This window comes from Micromys minutus, assembly GCF_963924665.1.
Source record: "Micromys minutus genome assembly, chromosome: 15".
Classification (NCBI taxonomy): domain Eukaryota; kingdom Metazoa; phylum Chordata; class Mammalia; order Rodentia; family Muridae; genus Micromys; species Micromys minutus.
The window spans coordinates 55,319,197-55,335,666 of record NC_137984.1 but is presented as its reverse complement, the minus strand read 5'-3'; the positions used below and the strand labels follow the sequence as shown (position 1 = coordinate 55,335,666).

The window sequence follows — 16,470 nt, the reverse complement described above, 5'->3', positions numbered from 1 at the left end:
CATACCCAAACTTATGGGACACAATGAAAGCAGTGCTAAGAGGAAAACTCATAGCTCTGAATGCCACCAAAAAGAAACTGGAGAGAGCATACACTAACAACTTGACAGTACACCTGAAAACTCTAGAACAAAAAAAAAAGCAAATGCACCCAAAAAGAGTACATGGCATGAAATATTCAAATTCAGGGCTTAAATCAACCAAGGAGAAACAAAATGAACTATACAAAGAATTAGCAACACGAGGAGCTGGTGCTTTGAGACAAATCAACAAGATTGATAAACCTTTAACTAGACTAAGGAGAGGGCACAGAGACAGTATCCAAATTAACAAAATCAGAAATGAAAGGGGAAAACTAACAACTGAAAGTGAAGAAATTCAAGAAATCATCAGATCCTACTACAAGAACTTAAACTCAACAAAACTGGAAAATCTGGAGGAAATGGACAATCTTCAAGACAGATAACAGGTACCAAAGTTAAATCAGAATCAGATAAACCATCTAAACAGTCCCTAAACACCTAAAGAAATAGAAGAGGTCATTAAAAGTCTCCAAACAAACAAACAAACCAAAAAAAGCCCAGGGCCAAATGAGTTTAGTGCTGAATTCTATCAGACTTTCATAGAAGACCTAATACCAATACTCTCCAAACTGTTCCACAAAATAGAAACAGATGGAACACTACACAACTCATTCTTCGAAGCCACAATTATGCTCATTCATAAAGAACACAAAGACCTTACAAAGAAAGAATACTTTAGACCAATTTCCCTCATGAACACTGATGCAAAAATACTCAATAAAATTCTTAAAACCAAATCCAAGAACACATCAAAACAATCACTCATCATGATCAAGTAGGCTTCATTCCCAGGATGCAGGGATGGTTCAATATACAGAAATCCATCAACATAATCCACCATATAAACAAACTCAAAGAAAAAAAACACATGATCATCTCACTAGCTGCTGAGAAAGCATTTGAAAAAATTCAATACCCCTTCATGTTAAAAGTCTTGGAAAGAACAGGAATTCAAGGCCCATACCTAAACATAGTAAAAGAAATATACGGCAAACCAATAGTCAACACCAAACTAAATGGTGAGAAACTTAAAGCAATTCTACTAAGATGAGTGACTAGACAAGGCTGCCCACTCTCCCCCTACCTGCTCAATACAGTACTAGAAGTACTAGTCAGAGCCATCAGACAGCCAAAGGAGGTCAAATGGATAGAAATTAGAAGGGAAGAAGTCAAAATATCACTAATTGCACATATTATGATAGTATTCTTTAATGACCCCTAAAATTCCACCAAAGAACTTTTACAGCTGATAACCAACTTCAGCAAAGTGGCTAGATATAAAATTAACTCAAATAAATCAGTAGCCTTCCTCTACTCAAAAAATAAACAGGCTGAGAGTGAAATTAGAGAATAGAAACCTTTCACAATAGTCACAAAGAATATAAAATAACTTGGGGTGACCCTAACCAAGCAAATGAAGGACCTGTATGACAAGACCTTCAAATCTCTGAAGAAAAAAAATTGAAGAAGATCTCAAAATATGGAAAGATCTCCCATGCTCATGGATAGGAAGGATCAACATAGTAAAAATGGCCATCTTACCAAAAGCAATCTATAGATTCAATGCAATCCCCATCAAAACTCCAACTCAATTCTTTATAGAGTTATAAAGAGAAATTTGAAAATTCAGTTGGAAAAATAAAAAATGTAAGATATCAGAAAACTATTCTCAACAATAAAAACATTCTGAGGAAAATGTCATCCCTGACCTCAAGCTGAATTACAGATCAATTGTGATAAAAACCACATGGTATTGGTAAGGAGACAGGCAGGTAGATCAATGGAATAGAATTGAAGACCCAGAAATGAATCCACACACTTACTGTCACTTGATCTTTGACAAAGTAGCTAAAAACATACAAAAGAAAAAGGACAGCCTCTTCAACAAATGATGCTGGTTCAACTGGAAGTCACCATGCAGAATAAAAATTGATCCTTTCTTATCTCCTTGTACAAAGCTCAATTCCAAGTGGATCAGAGACCTCCACATAAAACCAGGTACACTGCAACTAATAGAAGAGAAAGTGACAAAGAGCTTAGAACACATAGGCACAGGGGAAATTTTCCTCAAAGAACACCAATGGCTTATGCTTTAAGATCAAGAATCAACAAATGGGACCTAATAAAATTGCAAACCTTCTGTAAGTAAAAGGACATGGTCAAAAGGACAAAACAAAAACCAATAGATTGGAAAAAAGATCTTCACCAATCCCACATCTATTAGAGGGTTGGTATTTAATATATACAAAGAACTCAAAAAGTTAGATGCTAGAGAATCAAATAATCCCATTAAAAATGGGGTAAAGGGCTAAACAAAGAATTCTCAACTGAGGAATATCTAATGGCTGAGAAGCACCTAAAAGAATGCTCAGCATTCCTAGTCATCAAGAAAATGCAAATCAAAAATACCCTGAGATTACACCTCACATCAATCAGAATGGCTAAGATCAAAAATTCAGGTGACAGCAGATGCTGGCAAGGATGTGAAGACTGAGGAACACTCCTCCACTGTTGGAAGGATTGTAAGCTGGTATAAGCACTCTGGAAATTAGTCTGGTGGTTCCTCAGAAAATTGGACCTGAGGACCCAGCTATACCACTCCTGGGCATATACCCAAATGAAGCTCCAATGTCTATCAAGGACACATGTTCCACCATGTTCATAGCAGTCTTATTTATAATAGCCAGAAGCTGGAAAGAACACAGATGTCCTTCAGTAGATGAATGGATACAGAAATTGTGGTACATTTACACAATGGAGTACTACTCAGCTATTAAAAACAATGACTTCATAAAATTCTTAAGCAAATGTTTGGAACTTGAAGCTATCATCCTGAGTGAGGTCAGTCACAAAAGAACATTTATGGTATGTACTCACTAATAAGTGTATATTGGCCCAAAAAGCTTGGAAATGTCCAAAAAATTCATAGAACTTATGAAGCTCGAAGAGAAGAAAGGCCAGAAGGTGGATTCCTCAGTCCTTCTTAGAGGGGAGAACAAAACACTAATGGAAAGAAATAAAGGAACAAATAGAGATTGGAGAAAATATCATTCAGAGGCTGCCTCACCTGGGGATCCATCCCATATGCAGCCACCAAACCCAAGCACTATCGCTGATGCCAAGTAGTGCTTACTGGCAGGGACCTAATATGGATGCCTCATCAGAGGTTCTTCCAGAGCCATACTGATACAGAGGAGGATGCTTTCAGCTAACCATTTGACTGAATATGGAGACCCCAATGAAGGAGCCAGAGAAAGGACTGAAGGAGCTAAAATGGTTTGCAACTTCATGGGAAGAACAAATCATTAACTAACCAAACCCACCACAGCTCTCTGGGACTAAAACACTAACCAGTGAGTTCGCATGGAGAGACCCATGGCTCCAGATGCATATGTAGCAGAAGACAGCATTCTCTGGCATCAGTGAGAGGAGAGGCCTTTGGTCCAGTGAAGGCTCATTCCCCCAGGGGAGTGGAATGCTGGGACACTGAGGTGGGAGAGGGTGGTTGGGAGAGGGAGCACCTTCATGGAGGCATTGGGAGGAGGAGGGATGGGACTGGGGGAAGGGGGATACATCTGTGGTTTGAATACAGAGTATCCAATTCAGAGAGAGAGGGGGGAGGGAGGGAGAAACGGAGGGAGGGAGGGAGAGAGAGAGAGAGAGAGAGAGAGAGAGAGAGAGAGACAGAGAGAGAGAGAGAGACAGAGAGAGAGAGAGAGAGCAAGCTGTGCAAGCCAGGGGTAACAAGTCAGTAAGCAACATCCATGGCCCCTGCATGAGCTCCTGCTTCCTGACCTGCTTGAGTTCCAGTCCTGACTTCCTCTGATGATGAACAGCAATGTGGAAGTGTAAGCTGAATAAACCCTTTCCTCCCCAACTTGCTTCTTGGTCATGATGTTTGTGCAGGAATAGAAACCCTGACTAAGACAATAACCTTGAGTTGTAAATGCTAAATTGAATGAAGAATTCAGCTTTAAAAAAATAAAAATAAATAAACCACTGAATCATGGCACTGAAGAAAAGGACAGGGCAGTGCAGATCTCTGCACATCTCAAAACAATACCAAGTAAAATCATCGAGAAAAAGCTCATTAAAGTTGGCTCATTTTCCCCATTTAAACTAATATTTGAAATAAGAAAATATTCTTATTTCAAATAAAAATCATGAGTGTGTCCATGTGATATAAAAGGCCAAGTGATATAAGAAAGCATATGTGAGGCTGGGCACAGTGGCATAGGCTTTTAATTGCAATTCTTGTGGAGGCAGGGGCAAAGGCAGGCAGAATTCTGTGAGTTCCAGGCCTACCCGTCTTCACAATGAGTTCCAAAACAGCCAGGAACACATAAAGAAACCCTGTCTCAAAAACAAAACAAAAAGAAAAAAGAAAAAAAAAAAAAACAACAACAACCAACAAACGAAAAAAAAGGAAAGAAAGTAGGGAGGGAGGGAGGGAAGGAAGGAAGGAAGGAAGGAAGGAAGGAAGGAAGGAAGGAAGGAAGGAAGAAAGGAAGGAAGGAAGAGGCAAGCAAGCAAGCAAGCAAAAAAAAAAAAAAATAATCCATCCATCCATTCATCCACCCACCCACCCAGGAACCAGAGAAATGGTTCAATGGATAATGTGTTTGCTCTGTTTATAAGGATCTGAATCTGGGTGTCCAAAGCTCTTATGGAAATCCCTGAAATTCCTGCAGTGGAAGACAGACAACAGGATCCCTAAGGCTTTCTCGGCAGCAATCTCCATAATCGGTACATCCTAGGTTCAGTGGAACCCACCCTACCCTCAAAAGGTGAAGGGGCTAGAGAGATGACTCTCCAGTCAAAAGCACTTATACATCTTCAACTTTAATGTATATATCTAAATAAATTGCAAAATAAATTTATTATTTGTTATTATTTACAGCATCCCTTTTTACTACATTTTCATTTATTAAGAATTTCTGTCTGTCATCTGCCTGCATGTGGTGGGCAGAGGACAACTTTCAGGAATGGATTATCTTCCTTTTACTGCGTGGTTAAAGGAGACTAAACTTAGGTCATTAGTCATGACAACAATGGGTTTGCTCACTAAACCATCTTAGTGTCATTCCATGGCATTCTTAACAAGTAACTACATCACTATTCATAGATTTTGGCTTCTTTTTTTAAAGAAAATATTTACAAATTAATAAATAAGCACATAAGCTAAAACAAACAAACAAGAACTAAAACGACAAAAAACCTTAACTGTTCAGAAAAAAGACAAGTCAATTCTACCTCGGTTGGGAATTAAAATTACCACAAGAGGACTAACAAAGAAATGTCACTATAAAACAGAAGATGAATGAGGAAACTCTGTTAGCTTTCATTTCAAATGATCTGTCAATCAGGAGACAAGGGAAGTGATACCTGTACTTACTGTCGTTGGATCCCATGCTAATCAGGTCATCAGAGTCAACATTGTGAACTATGGCTGCTTTGTACCCTGCTCTCTGTGCATTTAGAACCTGCAGAGGAGAAGACAGTCACATGATGAGGAACGGGGTCACAGCAGGCCTACCCTACTTGCCTAGAAGCCTGTTGTGTGCATCTGTAGGAATGAAGCGCAGATGTGCTTGAAGGACCTGGATGTCTAAAGGAGAACACTGAGGAGTTCTTTAGATGCCATCTTATTTCATTCAGGGCCTTAAGAGAATTCAAAGCAAATAAAGGGCAGAGATGTGGCACAAGTATTAAAAGGACTCTAAAGAATAAGGAATCTATTTCTAAAACAGAACCTTGCCATGATCAGGCTAAGTAATCACTAGACCCCAGGCTTTCAAATCCTTCTTAATACTTCTAATGGTATAAACTCAGATGAATTACTTTCTCTGTGAATACCTGTATATGCACATTTCACTTACGCACACGCACACGCACACGAGGGAGGGGGAAGGAGAGGGGGATGGAAGGTATCTGTATGTGATTACATCTGGAGAGCAGAGGATGATGTTAGTTGTCTTCCTTGATGATTGAAGTAAGATGTCTGTTTAAACCCAGAGCTCACAAATCTGACTAACAGAGGTAGCCACCTTGCCCTGGCGATTCCCCTTCCCCAGGGAAGGGATCTCAGGAAGGCTGCTACACTGCCCATTACTTAAATTACATGGGTACATGAGTTCAGTCGACACAGATGGGAAACAGGGACTACTTTCCTAAGCAATCTGGTCTACACAGCTCTTTCTTTTTCAATCCTCAGTTTCCTAAATGTTCGCAGAAATAATATTTTTAAATGCTTAGAACTGTATTTCACACATACAAATATGGCATATAAAAGCAACTTAGGATTGTAGCCTACACCTCTAGTGTAAGTCCCCTGTTACACCAGAGGCCACAGCAAAACTCCAGACAAGCCGCACCCACAGACCCCCAACACCCCTGCAGTGCCCTCCCAGTGCACCAAATGCTATCTCTTTCTCATCACCATACTCCAGTCCATGATTCCAGAGGACGTCCACTGCTCTACCAGAGCCAAACCAGCGACCAGAATCCAGGCCAACAACAACAGAGCCCCGTACCCCTCCAGTCGATACTGAAGTCCAAGCAGGCTGCTTACTCACACCTGCACCCACATTCTCAGTGCCTGCACAGCCCACCTCCAGCTCACAATCTGCTCCTCCACCTCTTACCCTGCCTCACAGCTCCAGTGGAAGAACTCAGCTGGTGACATCAGAACTCCAGCCTCCAACTCAGAGGCTTCCCAGAAGTCCAGTCCCCAACATGGGTGAAGACGCTCTACTTAAGTAAACGCCACCCCAGCTAGAAGACCAAAGAGGAAACAGAACCGAAGACAGGAGAAAATAAACAAAAAACAAATCAGCCATCCAACAAAGACACAAAGAAATGTCTAGCACCTAGACCTATAATTGCCCCAAACCAAGATGTCTAGACACCAGAATAAGAATATAATCAACACCAACCAGGGAAATATATTAACACAGATGAAACAAGAAAAAGACATGAAAAGCAACTTTATGGAAATCACAGGGATCCTTAAAGAGGAAATTAATAACTTCCTTAAAGAAATCTAGTTAAAAATAAACAAAAATGTGGGAAATTAATAAATCCCATAAATTCCCACCCCAAAAGACCAAACAAGGCAAAAGGAATTTAAAAAAACTGTTCAAACCTGAATATGGAAATAGAAACAATAAGGAAAGCACAGACTGAGGAAATCCGGAAATGGAAGATCTACGTCCGCAAAGAGGAACTGCAGGTGCAGAACCAACTGGATATAAGAAATAAGAGACTTAGGCACCAAGGATACAATCAAAGAAATGAATACATCAGTCAACTATTAAATCTAAAACATTCCTGACACAAAACATCAAAATAATCAGAAACACTAGCTATGATAAGAGAAAACATAAGATTAATAGGAATCAAAGAAGGAAAGAAATTTTAGCAAAAAGGCCCAAAAAAAATATTTTCAACTAAATCATATAAAGTATACCTAACCTAAAGAAGGAGATTCATAAAGATAAAAAAGGCTTACAGAACACCAATTAGACAAGACAAGAAAAGAAAGACTCCTTGCCACATAAGAATCAAAACAGTAGGCCACCGGGAAAAGCTGAGATCCAGGAACACAGGCCTGGTGAGACTGTAATGAGAGTACCCAGGGCACAGAGAGGTCTGGGCCTAGCACATGGAAAGCGCCCCGTTCATTGGTTCAGGAGAGAAGGAAATCTGCCATAGAGACTCAGTTTCCTCCCGGAGGGCCCTGGGGTGCAGAACAGGTGCTCAGGCTATCTGCCACCAGAAACAGTGATTGGGAAACCAATCACTGACAACAAAAGCACATAGAATCATAGACAACAAAATGGGAAGAGGAAAGCGAGAGAACTTAGTCAATGGAAACCAACACAACCTGGCAACACCAGAACCCAGTTCTCCCATGACAGCAAACAGTGGAATGCCAAACACTCCAGAAAAAGAAAAATCAGACCAGAAATCATACCTCAAGATGATGATAGAAATCCTTAAACAAGAACAGGAAGAAAAGCATAAAGAAATAGAAGCTTTTAAAGAGGAAACACAAAAAACACTCAAAGAAATCAAAGAACTAGAGGAAAACAGAACCAAAGAGATAAAGGAATTGAAGAAAAAATTTTAAAGGGAAATGGAAACAATAAAGAAAACACTAAAAGAGACAAAACCCTGAAGGTAGAAAACCTAAAAAAAGAAATCAGTAGTCACATATGCAAGCCTCTTCAACAGACTCCAAGAGATGGGAGAGAGAATCTAAGAGGCCAAAGACAACATGAAAAAAATCTTAGAAGAAAACTTCCCTACCCTTAAGAATGATATGACCATGAGCATAAAAGAAGCCTACAGAACTCCATATAGATTGGACCAGAAAAGAAATTCTTCCCGACACATAATAGTCAAAACGCCAAGTGCCCAGAGCTAAGAAAGAATACTAAAAACAGTAAGGGGAAAAGGTCATGTAACCTATAAAGGCAGACCAATCAGAATCACACCCGATTTCTCAACAGAGACAATGAAAACTAGAAGATCCTGGACAGATATCATGCAGACCCTAAGAGAACACACGTGTCAGGCAAGCTGCTATACCCAGAAAAACTCTCAGTCACCATAGATGGAGAGACCAAGATATTCCAGGGCAAAACTAAACTTACACAATATCTGACCACAAACCCAGCACTACAACGAATTATAGGTGGAAAACCCAATACATGGCAGGAAACTACTTCCTAGTGAAAACAAAAAAGTACCTAAGGAAGAAAATCAAAAGAAGAAAGACACACAGGCACAATTCTACCTCTAAAAGCAAAAATAGTAAGAAACAGCAACCACTATTCCTTAATATCTGTTAACATAAATGGACTCAATACCCCAATAAAAAGATATAGGCTATCGGACTGAATACATAAACAGAATCCAACATTTTGCTGCATGCAGGAAACTCATCTCAGAGTCAAAGGTTGGGAAAAAAACTTCCAAGCACACAGCCCCAAGAAGCAAGATGAAGTGGCCATTCTAATATCGATTAAAGTAGATTTTCAACAAAAAGTTATCAAAAAAGATAAGGAATGACAATTTTTAATAATTACAGAGAAAATTTGTCAGGAAAAACTCTCAATCCCTAACATATATGCTCAAAAACAAGAGCACCCATATTCATGAAAGAAACGCAACTAAAGCTCAAAAAATACAGGGCGCCCCACACAATAATAGTGGGAGACCTCAAAATCCCACTCTCATCAATGGACAGATCATGGAAACAGAAAGTGAACAAGGACACAGTGAAACTAGCAGAAGTTATGAACCAAATGGAATTAATAGATATCTACAGAACATTTCATCCTAAAACAAAAGAATAAACGGTCTTCTCAGCACCTCAGAGCACCTTCTCGAAAATTGGCCATATGATTGGTCACAAAACAAGCCTCAATAGATATAAGAAGATTGAAATACTCCCATGCATCCTATCAGGTCACCATGGTCTAAGGCTGGTCTTTAATAATAACAAAGACAACAAAAAGCCCATATACACATGGAAACTAAACAATGCTCTATTAAATGATAGCATGGTCAAAGAAGAAATAAAAAAAGAAATTAAGAATTTTCTAGAATTTAATAAAAATAAAAACACAATATACCCAAACCTATGGGATGCAATTAAAGCAGTACTGAGAGAAAAACTCATAGTTTTGAGTGCGTCAAAAAGACACTGGAGAGAGCATACACTAGCAACTTGACAACACAGTTGAAAGCTCTAGAACGAAAGGCAGCAGATACACCCTAGAAGAGCAGACGGAAAGAAATAATCAAACTCAGAGCAAAATTGACCAAATATAAACAAAAAGAACCATTCAAAGAATCAATAAAACCAAGAACTGGTTCTTTGAGAAAGTTAACAAGATTGATAAACCCTTAGCCAGACTAACTAAATGGCAAAGAAAGAGTACCCTAATTAACAAAATCAGAAATGAAAGTGGAGACATAACAACTGAAACTAAAGAAATTCAAAAAATCATCAGATCCTATTACAAAAGCCTATAATAAAAAAAGCTGGAAAATATGGAGGAAATGGATGAATTCCTAGACAGATACGAGATACTAAAGTTAAACCAGGACCAGATAAACCATCTAAATGATCCCATAACACCTAAAGAAATAGAAGCAGTCATCAAAAGCCTCCCAACCAAAAAAAGCCCAGGTCCAGATGGGTTCAGTGCAGAGTTTTATCAAACATTTATTGACGACCTAATACCAATACTCTACAAACTATTCCACAAAAATAAAGTCAGAAGGAACACTACCTAAAACATTTTTCGAGGCCACAATAACCCTCATTTCTAAACCACACAAAGACCCTACAAGGAAAGAGAACTTCAGACCAATCTCACTTATGAACATTGATGCAAAAATACACAACAAATCCTTGCAAACCGAATCCAAGAACGCATCAAAACAATCATTCACCATGATCAAGTAGGCTTCGTTCCTGGGATTCAGGGATGTTTTAATATACAGAAATCCATCAACGTAATCCACAATATAAACAAACTCAAAGAAAAAAAAAAAAAAAAACCACAAGGTCATCTCACCAGATGCAGAAAAAGCATTTGACAAAATTCAACACTCCCTCATGTTAAAAGTCTTGGAAAGAACAGGAATCCAAGGCCCATACCTAAACATAATAAAAGCAATATACAGCAAACCAATAGCCAAGATCAAACATAACAGTGAGAAACTTGAAGATATCTCACTAAAATCAGGGACTCGACAAGGTTGTCCACTCTTCCCCTACCTATTGAACATAGTACTGGAAGTCCTGGCCAGAACAATAAACAACAAAAGGAAGTCAAAAGGATACAAATTGGAAAGGAAGAAGTAAAAACATCACTGTTTGCAGATGACATATTAGTGTATGTAAGTCACCCCAAAAATTCCACCAGAGAACTTCTATAGCTGATAAACAAGTTCAGCAAAGTGGCTAGATATAAAACTAACTCAAACAAATTAGTAGACTTCCTCTGCTCAAAGGACAAACATGCGGAAAAAGAAATTAGGGAAAAGATACTCTTCACAATAGTCACAAACAATATGAAATGCCTTGGTGTGACTCTAACTAAGCAAGTGAAGGACCTATATGACAAGAACTTCAAAACTCTGAAGAAGGAAATCGAGGATGATCTCAGAAGATGGAAAGATCTCCCATGCTCATGGATTGGAAGGATCAACATTGTAAAAATGGCCATCTTTTCAAAAGCAATCTACAGATTCAATGCAATCTCCATCAAAATTTCAACCCAATTCTTCATTGAGTTGGAAAGAGCAATGTGCAATTTCATCTGGAATAGCAAAAGACCTAGAATAGTGAAATCCATCCTCAACAACAAGAAAACATCTGCGGGAATCACCATCCCTGACCTCAAACTATATTACAAGGCAATTGTGCTGAAAACTGCATGATACTGGTACAGAAATAGGCACGTGGATCAATGGAATAGAGTAGAAGATCCAGAAATGAGCCCTCACATATATGGTCACTTGATTCTTGACAAAGGAGCTGTAAACATTCAATGGAAAAAGGACAACCTCTTCAACAAATGGTGTTGGTTCAACTGGTGCTCAGCATGCAGAAGAATGAAAATAGACCCTTCCTTTCCTCTTGTACAAAGCTCAAGTGCAAGTGGATCAAACATCTCCACATTAAACCAGGTACACTGAAGCTATTAGAAGAGAAAGTAAGGAAAACCTTAGAACATATAGGCACAGGAGAAAATTTCCTGAACAAAACGCCAATGGCTGTGTTCTAAGGTCAAATACTGACAATTGGGACTTAATGAGATTGCAAAGTTTCTGTAAGGCTAAGAACACAGTCAAGAAAACAAAAAGGCAGCCAACAGATTGGGAAAAGATCTTTACCAACCCCACATCTGATAGAGGCCTAATATCCAAGGTATACAAAGAACTCAAGAAGTTAGACACCGGAGAATCAAACAATCCTATTAAAAAATGGGGTACAGAGCTAAACAAAAAGTTCTCAATTGAGGAATATCGAATGGCCGAGAAGCATCTAAGGAAGTGCTCGACATCATTAGCCATCAGGGAAATGCAAATCAAAACAATCCTGATATTCTACCTCACACCAACCAGAATGGGTAAAGTCAAAAATTCAGATGACAGCAGATTCTGGTGAGGATGGAGAGAAAGAGGAACACTTCTCCACTGTTGGTGGGGTTGTAAACTGATACAACCACTCTGGAAATCAGTCTGGCAATTCCTCAGAAATTTGGACATAGTACTACCTAAAGACCCAGTTATTCCATTTATGGGCATATACCCCAGAGACGCTCCAACATACAATAAAGACACATGTACACAATGTTCATTGCAGCCCTATTTATAATAGCCTGAAGCTGGAAAGAACCCAGATATCCTTCAGTAGATGAATAGATACAAAAATTGTGGTACATTTACACAATGGAATACTACTCAGCTATCAGAAACAATAACTTTATGAAATTCCTAAGAAAATGGATGCATCCAGAGAATATCATCCTGAGTGAGATAACCCAGTCACAAAAGAACAGACATAATATGCAGTCACTGATAATTGGATACTAACCCCAGAAAGCTCTGAACACTGCAGAAACAACTCACAGACTATATGAAGTTTAAGAAAAACAAATGCCAAAAAAAAGAAAAAAAAAGAATCAAAACAGTAAACAAACAGAAGAAAGAATGTCAAAAGATGCAAGGGGGAAAGAGCAAGTAAAACATAATGATAGACCTATTAGAATTAAACCTGACTTCTCAATGGAGACTCTGAAACCAAGAAGGGCCTAGAAGAAAATGTTTTGTGGTCTCTAAGAGACCACAGAATCCAGCTCAGACTACTATGCCCAGAAAAACTTATAACACCATAGATGGGGAAAACAAGATATATCCGATAATAAAGTCAAATTAAAACAATATCTATCCACAAATCCACAAAATACATCATCAGGAGGACTCCAATCTAAGGAGTTTAACTACAAACAATACAGGAAATAAATGATCAAACACTAGCAAAACCCAAAGAAGAGAAGCACACAGATAGACAGACAGACAAAACAGACACACAGAACCAGCAACAACAAAATAACAGGAATTAACAAGAATTGGTCATATTTCTCAAAATCAATGGACCCGATTTTCTAATAAAAGACACAGGCAGCTCTCTGTTCCTTCTCATTCTACAGACAGCCGCATCTTCTCATACAGTGCTAGCCTTGTCCCTTGGACAAGGGCGTGAAGGTCAGTATGAACAGATTTGGTCATATTGGGCGCCTGGTTACCAGGGTTGCCTTCTGCTCAGGATCTTGCAAAGTGGAGATTGTTTCCATCAATGACCTTTTCATTGACCTCAACTACATGGTCTACATGTTCCAGTTTGACTCTACCCATGGAAAATTCAATGGTACAGTTAAGGCTGAGAATGGGAAGCTTGTCATCAATGGGAAGTCCATCAGCTTCTTCTAGGAGCTAAATCCCATTAACATCAAATGGGGTGATGCTGGCACTGAGTATGTTGTGGAGTCTACTGGCATCTTCACCACCATGGAGAAGGCCGGGACCCACTTGAAGGGTGGGGTCAAAGGGTCATCATCTCGGCCCCTTTGTCCGATGCCCCCATGTTTGTGATGGGTGTGAACCATGAGAAATACAAATCCCTCAAGATTGTAAGCAATGCATCTTGCACCACCAACTGCTTAGCCCCCCCCCCCCCAGCTAAGGTCATGACAATTGTGGCATCGTGGAAGGGCAAATGACCACAGTTCATGCCATCACTATCACTCAGAAGACTATGGATGGCCCCTCTGAAAAGCTGTGCTGTGGCGCCCGTGGGGCAGCCCAGAACATCATCCCTGCATCCACTGATGCTGCCAAGGCTGTGGACAAGGTTATCCCAGAGCTGAATGGGAAACTCACTGGCATGGTCTTCTGTGTTTTTAACCCCAATGTATCCATTATGGATCTGGCATGCCTCCTGAAGAAACCTGCCAAGTATGATAACATCATGAAGGTAGTGAAGCAGGCAGCTGAGGGCCCACTAAAGGGCATCTTGGGCTACACTGAGGACCAGGTTGTCTCCTGCAACTTCAACAGCAACTCCCACATTTCCTCCTTTGATGCTGGAGCTGGCATTGCTCTCAATGACAACTGTGTGAAGCTCATTTCCTGGTATAACAATGAATGTGACTACAGAAACAGGGTGGTAGACCTCAGGGCCTACATAGCATCTAAAGAGTAAGAAACCCTGGACCACCCACCCCCAGCAAGGACACTGAGAGCAAGAGAGAGGCCCTCAGTTGCTAAGGAGTCCCATCCCAACTTGGCCCCCAACACTAAGCATCTCCCTCACAATTTCCATCCCAGATCCCCATAAAAAAAGGGGCCTAAGGAGCCCTCCCTACTCTCTTGAATATCATCAATAAAGTTCCGCTGCACCTGCCCCCCACCAATAAAAAAGACACAGGCTAACAAAATGGAAACAAAAACAGAAACCATCCTCTGCTGCATAAAAAAAGAAAAAAAAGAAAAAAAAAAAAAAAGAAACACATCTCAGCTTCAAAGGTAAATATTACCTCAGAGTAAAGAATAGGAAAAGATTTCCCAAGCAAAACAAATGAAGAAACAAGTTGGGATAGCCACTCTATCTAACAAAACAGACATCAAACCAAAATTAATCAAGAGAAAAAGAAGGACACTTCATACTTAAAGGAAAAATCCACCAAGGAGATCTTTTAGTTCTTAACATTGCCCCAATTGCAAGAACACCCATGTTTACAAAGGAAATACTACTAAAGTTTAAGTCATATGCTGACATTCACACACTGATTGTGGACAATTTCAATAGCCCACTTTCACAAATGGACAGATCATCCAAACAAAAACTAAACTAAAATGGACCTAACAGATACCAACAGAACATTCACACAAACACAAAAAAAAAAAAAAAAAAAATGCATTCTTCTCAGTACCTCACAGAACATTTTCTAAATGGGCCACATACTTGAAAACAAAGCAAGTTTCAACAGACCCAAGGAAATTGAAATAGGACCCTCATCCTATCAGATCACCATGGATCAAAGCTGAATTTCAACAAAAAATAAAACAAAACGACAACAACAACAAAAACAAGAAAGGTTATATACTCATCGAAACTGAACAACTCTCTGCTAATGACTACTGAGTTAAGGGAGAAATAAATGAAAGACTTCTTAAAATTCAATGAAAATGAAGGCACAACATACCAAACTTACAGCACAATGAAAGCAATGCTAAGAGGAAAGTTTATAACATTAACTGCCTTCATAAAGAAATTGGAGAGATCTCATACTAGCAACTTATCAGCAAACCTGAAAGCTCTAGAATAAAATGAAGCAAGCACATGCAAGAGGGGTAGATGGCAGGAAATAAGGGGACACTGGGCTAAAATAAAATTAAAAAAAAAAAAGAGAATACAAAAAAAAAAAAAAAATCAATGAAACCAAGTTGGTTTTTGAAGAAAATTAACAAGACAGATAAACCCTATCCAAACCAACTAAAACAAAAAGAAAGAAAATCCAAACTGAGAAAATCAAAATGAAAAGGGTCCTCTTTACATATCCAGTCTGTTAGTCTATATATTCTTACTAAGGAATTCAGTCCATTGATGTTAAGAGATATTAAGGAATAGTGACTGTTGTTTTCTGTTTTTGTTATTAGAAGTGGAATTATGTTTGTGTGCCTTTCTTCTTTTGGTTTTGTTGAAAGAAGATTAAGTTCTTACTTTTTCGAAGATGCAGTTTCCCTCCTTGTGTTGGAGTTTTCCATCTATTATCCTTTGTAAGGCTGGATTTTTGGAATGATAATTGTGTAAATTTGTTTTTGTCATGAAATATTTTGGTTTCTTCATCTATGGTAATTGAGAGTTTTGCTGGGTATAATAATAGCCTGGGCTGCCATTTGTGTTCTCTTAGGATCTGTATGATATCTGTCCAGGATTCTAACTTTCCTAGTTAGTATTGAAAAATCTGGTGTAATTCTGATAGGTCTGCCTTTATATGTTACTTGATCTTTTTCCCTTACTGCTTTTAATATTCTTTCTTTGTTCTGTGCATTTGGTACTTTGACAATTATGTGACAGGAGGAATTTCTTTTCTGATCCAATCTATTTGGAGTTCAGTAGGCTTCTTGTGATGTTTGTGAGTGTCTCTTTTATTGTTTCTATTTCCATTTTTAGGTCCTGGATGGTTTTGTTTAATTCCTATTTGGTTGTGTTTTCCTGTAATTTTTAAGGGATTTTTGTGCTTCCTCTTTAAGGGCTTTTACCTATTTACCTGTGTTGTCTTGTTCTTCTTTAAGGGGGTA

At 38.9% G+C, this 16,470-nt stretch overlaps 1 protein-coding gene across 1 annotated transcript in view; it reads right to left on the bottom strand.

The window, feature by feature from the left end:
* Positions 1-16,470, bottom strand: part of RNF13 (ring finger protein 13) — a 125,268-nt gene that overhangs the window by 46,570 nt on the left and 62,228 nt on the right. Inside the window, exon 5 of the mRNA XM_080929453.1 lies at positions 5,477-5,564. Within this exon, the coding sequence (XP_080785579.1) occupies positions 5,477-5,564 (88 nt within the window). The remainder of the gene's footprint in view (positions 1-5,476; positions 5,565-16,470) is intronic.